Source organism: Sipha flava, unplaced genomic scaffold (assembly GCF_003268045.1).
Source record: "Sipha flava isolate LNK unplaced genomic scaffold, YSA_version1 108_pilon_pilon, whole genome shotgun sequence".
NCBI classification, from domain to species: domain Eukaryota; kingdom Metazoa; phylum Arthropoda; class Insecta; order Hemiptera; family Aphididae; genus Sipha; species Sipha flava.
The window spans coordinates 1,142,361-1,150,123 of record NW_020271725.1 but is presented as its reverse complement, the minus strand read 5'-3'; the positions used below and the strand labels follow the sequence as shown (position 1 = coordinate 1,150,123).

The 7,763-nt window shown below is 28.4% G+C and overlaps 1 protein-coding gene across 4 annotated transcripts in view; it reads right to left on the bottom strand.

Annotated features, from left to right (window-relative positions):
- Nucleotides 1-2,824: 2,824 nt before the first annotated feature.
- LOC112686749 (acyl-CoA Delta(11) desaturase-like) overlaps nt 2,825-7,763 on the bottom strand; it is a 41,825-nt gene continuing 36,886 nt past the window's right edge. For all 4 annotated transcript variants that reach the window (XM_025559176.1, XM_025559184.1, XM_025559190.1 and 1 more), the window contains exons 4-5: nt 6,436-6,621; nt 2,825-3,245 (exon numbers count right to left, since the gene is read on the bottom strand). In XM_025559176.1, coding sequence (XP_025414961.1) covers nt 2,900-3,245; nt 6,436-6,621 — 532 coding nt within the window. In that variant the 3' untranslated portion in view covers nt 2,825-2,899. The remainder of the gene's footprint in view (nt 3,246-6,435; nt 6,622-7,763) is intronic.

The window sequence follows — 7,763 nt, the reverse complement described above, 5'->3', positions numbered from 1 at the left end:
CACCTCTAGGCTGAAGGTGCCCTCAAACGAGTCAAGGACTACTGATCCAGAATTATACCGTCATCATTTGAAAGATCAATATTATAACCCACATCCATCTATTTATAATTTTATCGAAGTGCTTAAACAACACCAGGCCGAAGTTTATTCAAAAATGCAATCAAATGGACGAAAAACCACAACAGCTTTAAAGTCAACTCCAATATAAATGCATTGAACATGTATACTGAAAAAAAATTTGCAGATTAGAATATTTAAAAACTGTTAGCTTCAAATTTAATATTAATATTTATTTAAGGTACTCATTATAATATTATACTTACTACTAATATATAATTTAAATTTCAAATTTTTGAATTAATTTTATTATCACTAAAAGTTTAATAATTATATGATTTTAATAAAATACACATTATTTTTGTAAAATGGATTTGCGCTTATGGGTTGTTAAAAAGGTAATTTTTTTTGCGCTTATATGTTATTTATTTTTGCGCTTTTGAGTTGCGTTTGGATCATATTTTGCGCATATGGGCTATAGCCGTATGTATCTCGTAGTTTCTACTATATTGATAATTGTTTTATTCTTAGTAAATAATGGTGTTAATCAATTGTTAAGTTTAAATTTGATGAATACATCAACATCATAGTAAGTATTATACGTGATTATGATATTGTTTTGGAAATTATCTAATTTATTGTTATTGTTATAATATTTAAAATATATTAAAATGTCTTTCCCAAAAAAAAATATATTAGAAAATATAAAAAAAATATTTTCCAAGAAAATGTAGTAACATAAATGATAATTCATCAAAAACTAACTTACTTTATTTACCAATCAAATTCATTTTAGATATTTATTTTTTTTTTTAGGATAGAAAATATAAGATAATAAAACAGGGTTAACAGGTATATAAGTTCCGTTTTTACCTTTATGAGATTATCGATCAAATTAATGTATTTATTTATATTATTTTTTTTGTAAAATTTTATTTCATCTGGTCGATCCAAGATTCACCGGAACAACATAGAATACGAAAATAGAGAGAAGAGTTACAATTTGAAAAACCTGTCCCGCCTGCTGAGAATTTGCTATGTGGAGGAAACCAACCATGGATTATATGTAAGACATTAAATAGGTTAAGAATTGGAGTTGCTAAAACAAAAGCAAACATGATGAAATGGGGATACCAGAAAGAACTGGACATAATATACGAATGTTGTGAAGACCAATCAGACGACCATTTATTACAGTACATTAGCCCTGCCAAGTATGACCGACGACTTGGCTTTAACCAACGAAAAAGCAATAGCAATGGTCACTCACTGGCTAAAACTATTTAAACATTTATTTTATATTTTTTATTAAAATTTTAACCTACTTATTTTTTATATTACTTTATGTAAGCATTTATTAATTAATGTAATAGCATATAGCCCCAGCACCGGACACGATAAGAAGATATCATCTGGTACTTCACAACTCTTTTTCACCAATTAAAATGTTTGCACATGATATGTGAGTTCATATATTGCCATTGACTTATGTAGCATTTATATCTAAAATAGACCATGTGATAGATTGATCCCATCTATCAATCAGTTATTTTTGTAATTAATTATAAGAGTATCATTGAATTTTGTAAGTGGTTATACCTGTTCCATAGTGTACTTGGGCTATTAAGTTATAAAGAAAATATAAGTGTCAAAAAAAAAAAAAAATATCTATTAATGTACAAAATATTTTTAATGAATTGTAAAAATATTTGTATTTCTTTTAAAACGTTTGAACAATACTAGATATAGTCCAATATGGGTAAACCGAATTAAAGACATCGCAAATTTGTACTCGAAATACGAGTATATGCCTAGGACATCTTGGTCTATAATTGTGTTGACTTTAAAATAATTAAATCATACACCTAGTTGAAGTTATAAATAATTTTTTGAATATAATGATGTTAATTTTATTTACACATGGTCTAATCCACATACTACGAACACAAGTGTTTATTTTAATTCAAAACAGTAACATAAAGAATTATGAATGATTTCACATGGAAATACATTAATTGCTGTGACTGAGTAATTAAGATGAAATAGTTATCAACTTTAAATGTATGATCAAAATTAAATGATGGAATAATAATAGTTAAGAGCCGGGCTTAAGGATTTAGGTATTACTGTTTTTCTATAGCACTTTTTCAGAATTAAATTCGTCTTCACTCGTTCTGTAGGGTACATATTGTATACGATTTTAATGATTTATTGTTTTTGGTTTGGTTATTGGTCAAAATAGGGCATATCATGGATTTTTTTCATTTACAAGTTAAAATTTTAGATTAAATTTAAGACAAAATTTTAAGTACACCCCTGTAAGATTTGCATTTTTTTTTTTATACTTGTACCGCCTGTTTTTGCACTACGTGATGTAGTCTAATTTGAGTACACGGTTTTTTTGACCATTGTAATTATATATGGTTATTAAAATAAAAAAAAAAATAATAATAATAAAATATTTAATGTCAAAACAATATTTTATATATATATATCATTCAGTTCTTTGAAATCACAATAATGTAAAAAAAAAAAATTGATAAATTAATGAGGACGAAAAAAAAGAAGAAATACCATAATAGAATTTCATTAAAAACTACATAAAAAAAAAATAAAAATATAATTATAAAAATATGTCTAGTATATTATATATATATATATATATATTATATAATACGTATATTATGTATATAAAAAAAAAACAAAAATTAAATATAAATTTAACACATTTAAACACGTGATTGTAGAGGATATTTTATTTACACACTACTTTGAAAATACATCGACGGAAAAAAAAATAAAATTAAAAAATAAAAATCGTAAAAAAAAAAAGAAAGAACGTCTAGTAGAGCAATTTCGCGACCCGTTTGTCGTCCTCAGCCATGTCCTCGTCACCCCATCCCCAGAATTCTCCGTGGTGAGGATTGTGGCGATGATTGTGGTTGTGATCTTTGGTACCATCGCCCGTCCTTTGGGACCGTTTTTCCACCAGACTCGCGTTCGCCGTTTTCAGGTTGTACGCCTGCCCCAGTCGTGCACACAAGTCAATAAAAGCCGTGCTCAGGTTCAGCCGGTAGTTGCCCAACTCGGCCGCCTTGTAGTCCCAAGGGAACGCGTGATGGTAATTGTGCCATCCTTCGCCGAATGCCAACAACGCCACGGTGGGGTTCTCCGTGGGCGTGATGTTTCTGAAAACGCATTTGATGTAATACAAACGATAATATGCGCGAGACATTGTAATAACACACGCTGTTAATATAGATGTAACATACGTGAAGTTTGGACAGAAAAAAAAACTAGACATTTGATACGGACGATGTGCTCGTACTCCGCGCATTTTTTCTACGGATAGTTATAAAAAATTCAATAGATAATGATGAAATGTTTAAAAAAGTAGCTAAAAGATAGAATTCGTCATTAAATATCGATTTGTTAATACGGGCTTTGTACGATAAAACGTAAAAATGTTTGTACTTTTATTTTTTAATTTTAGAGTGTTCTTAGTCATATAGTTATTAGTACCCGAAGGGTACTGATGATATTAAGCACCACTTCCTAGTTTCATCAACGCGTATACGACCTAGGTATATGCAAGATTCATGCGAAGTATGTACGTGAGTTGTGTATAACGTTAGGGTCCAAGCTTGACAGCTGATAAATCCTGTTGTACTGATTAACCTTGAGCATATACTTTTCAAATTTATCCAATATTTTTCCACGTATTGGGGTTTACTAGAGTTTGATTACAGTGTACTTATACAGTTTACAAATTATGATATGATCAATAATACAGTCATTTTAAAAATGTGGTATTGGCCATTGTAACATTTTATTTCGTATACACACTCCCTCCCCCCTCAAAAAAAAAAAAAAAACAATGAGTAAAAAATTCCATCTTTTGTTCCACTGTTTAAAATTAATTAGAAACTGTTTTCACTAACTATTGTTGGCTATAATTTGAATAGGTTACTATACTACTAGTTGATAATATATGGTATTATTACATTTACAAAAATACGAGTAAATACAAATTACATGAATGTTTTTTAAAAAATAAATGTTTAGCCTATCCCCGTACATTTTAATAAAGATTATTTAAATTTTTCATGAATCGACCAAGCAATCGAGTCCATCATAGTAAAATCTTGTAAACTCAGCTCACTAACCTGACCGTAACGATTACGCGAATCGACTAAAATATCGAATTACAGCGTGACTGTGTGAAACAGAGAAGAAAAATAATATCCATACCTTGTGATACTTAATCTAACACGAAAATATTATTATATTTCAAACAAAATTAGTAAAATAATTGTAAAATATTTCTACAGAACACATTTTAATTTCGTTAACTTGGAAGTGCTTTGATTTGATATTGTACTGAGCTTTTAAGTTGTACAGCATTTCATTATATTATGTTCTTCTAACTGTTGATGTTAAAAAATGATGAATCTCTAGGCACTGTGTAGTCTTTTATCTTAATCTAAACAAATGTAACGATCTTTTCAGTAGTTTGTTATTTAATCATTCGGTGTATTTCTCGAAAAGAGGACACGTTTTCTCAATTGATTTCGCCAATCGATTGAATCATGTTAATACAAGGCACTATCTACTTATAATATGTGACTATAATTGTAATTTCACCATAGCCCCACGAATTATCGAGTGTGTTTTACATACATAATTATATATGTTTATAAGAAAACATTGGAGAATAATTGTTTATTCTTGGTTAATAGCTTACGCAATAAAAATAAAAATATAAAATAAAGACAAAATAGTGAAATATAATAACAGTAAAAGCTATTAAATAATACCTTTGAGGTTCACGAATCGTATTTGAAAGTTTGTTTAGAATTTATAACTAAATTAGATTTTGATTTTACATAACAATATTTTATTTACATCCAAGCGTGCTATATGTTAAATGCAGTACCCATGTGTTCCTAGCAATAAAATATATTTGTGTACCATACAATAATATAGCATTTGATTTTGAATTCGATTAGTTACTACGGGAAAAAGCTGTTTTAATTGAATTCATTATTGAAAGTATTCTAAGCTAGGTGGTGAACGTGACCTCAAATACTTAATGGACGTACATTTTTCAGTTATAAAAGTTAATTTAATTTATGTTCATACCAAACGTTAAAACGTGTTACATTGCTCCAAATTTTGCGTTTATTATTTGGTGGAAACCTGTTATGCGTAGTTTCAAGCAGACAACTAATATTAAAGAAGTTCGACCATAATTAAAACTTTCACGCGGAATCATCAATAAAAGTATGAAGTAATTGAAAATATTCGAGGTTATGTTATAGGTATTAATATTGTCCGTAGGTATAATTTTTTTATTATTAATTTCATAAGACGGACATTAAGCAAAAAGTGGTTCCATTATGACAAAACGATTATAAATTAATGATCGTTAGATAATATACTTATAGATATATATAGATTAATGGATCGTTACAATATTCAAAAACTGTTCAACATCTTAATTTTCAAGTAAAAAAAGTTTTCAAGTTTAGTTTCTTCATTTACTTTTACTTTAAATGGTTAAGTTATTATTTTTAAAATTACAAAAAAAAATCATCAGTAGCGTATTATAGCAATTATTTGTTATTACCAAAATATTAATTATTAAAAATTGTAATTAATCACTGCACCACCAATCGTTTTTTCTTACTCCTTTGTTGTACATGTTAGTGATAATATTCTCAAATTAATTCCATAGGTACCTGCATTTCATATGAGAAATATGAGCTTTATAACTTAATATGACAAAAGTAACAAATATATTAACAGCTTTCTAAAACTATAATAATAATAATATATAAACAATTCGAGTAATGATGTTTAAGTAGATTAGGTAAAAATTATAGAAAAATTGAAGATATTTAAATACCTTCAATAATGAGTGGAGGGTTTTAGTTTAGAGTAGTTTAGTGGATTATACTGACATATTCGTTAGTCATATTATATTGACATAAGTAGTGTTATAATTATATTACTGAAATGATTTTGAGAACTTAACTAACTATATTCTACTATTTTATGTATATTTATATAATTTTAACCCGAATGTATGACGCGTCATAAATAAAATGTGTATTCTCCTATAAATAATACGTTAAGTTTCAAAAACTCAAAAACCTAAAATGCGACGAACCGCACTCCAAAATAAAATAGTAATTGTCATATAGTGTAGACATTCAATTTTGCTATGATTTTAAAGTTTTAATACGAAAAATCGACCGAGCCACATTATGGAATTTCTAGACAATAGGTCAAATAATTACAAATAATTTTAGGTTAATATCTTTCATAAATTAATCAAGTTCTTTGACGTATAATAATAACGTTGTGGGTACTAACTTGTCGTACGGTTTTGTACCCCAAATATGAGCGGCGCTATTAACCAACCACGTGAAGTGTAACGACAGCATGTAACGCGTGACTCCAACCACGACGAAGGAATACAAAAACCGTTCATTGCATACCCAGTACGGAATCAAAGACGGTATCAGGAACGTTATTATGGGTACTAGCCACAAATAATACCTGCAAAATAAAAATAATAATAAAAACACGAAAAATGTACAAATCGAACATATATTATAATGATATAGTGTGTCATGATAAAATACGAATATCGATTGCGTTATTTCAACTCTTAACCCCCCGTATAATAATGTTATTGTCGATATGGACAGTAAGCACATACACCCTTCTTCGTTTCTGTCCACTCGTATATTGTATGACTATAACGGTATTACGGTTACCTGTACTGTTGGCTGTACGGATTTGGCTCAAACGGTAAACGAATGTTTGTGCGCGAGGCGATTTGTTATCAGACTCGTTTTTCAACACTGTTATACGCATTCAATTATTTTATTCGCATGTATGGGACAATAATAATTGTTATTGTGACAACCAGCTAAGTCGAGTAGGATGCATAAGTTATTATTGCATTTAGAATTTGCCGAACCGTCCCGGTTGATACGGGAAAGTCGAAAGTATATTCGGTTCAAACGCGACCTTCGATCAATCCAATTGGCTATGGTAATTTTTTTCGGTAAAAATATTTTACTATTCACGAAAATACACCAAAATCGAATACTCACATAATTATTTATTACTCAATTCCGTACACGTTCGATAAATGGGGAAACGTAATAACGATTTTTTATCGCCACACGAGAATCTTTTTTTATTACTATTATTAATTTATTCCTCGATTTATTGCGTGTACGAAGGAACAGATACGTTTATGTGGAAATACAACAAAGTTTTAAAAATAATATTATTTATTTTGTAGGCGCGATTAAAATTATGATTTTTTTCCTTATACATGTTTTTCGATAATTTGTCACCATGTAAAATATTATAACGTGTTTACATTTCGAAGAAAAGTAAACAGTGTTTTATTTTTTAACAGTATTGTATAGGTGATTTCAAAATTAATTTCCATTGATGTTTGATTCGTTTTGAGTATTGAATACTTAATCACTTAAATATTTTTTAATACCTACAGAAATCATATAATAACATCCACTAAATTATTACTATTATTTATCAATAAAACGATTAAATCGTAAACAAGCATTGCTATTAACAAATTACTTTTAACTCAAAATAGTAAATTTATACTTTCAAAGTTTTAATTATCGTTAAATAAATGTTGTACAATTTGTATTCGTATC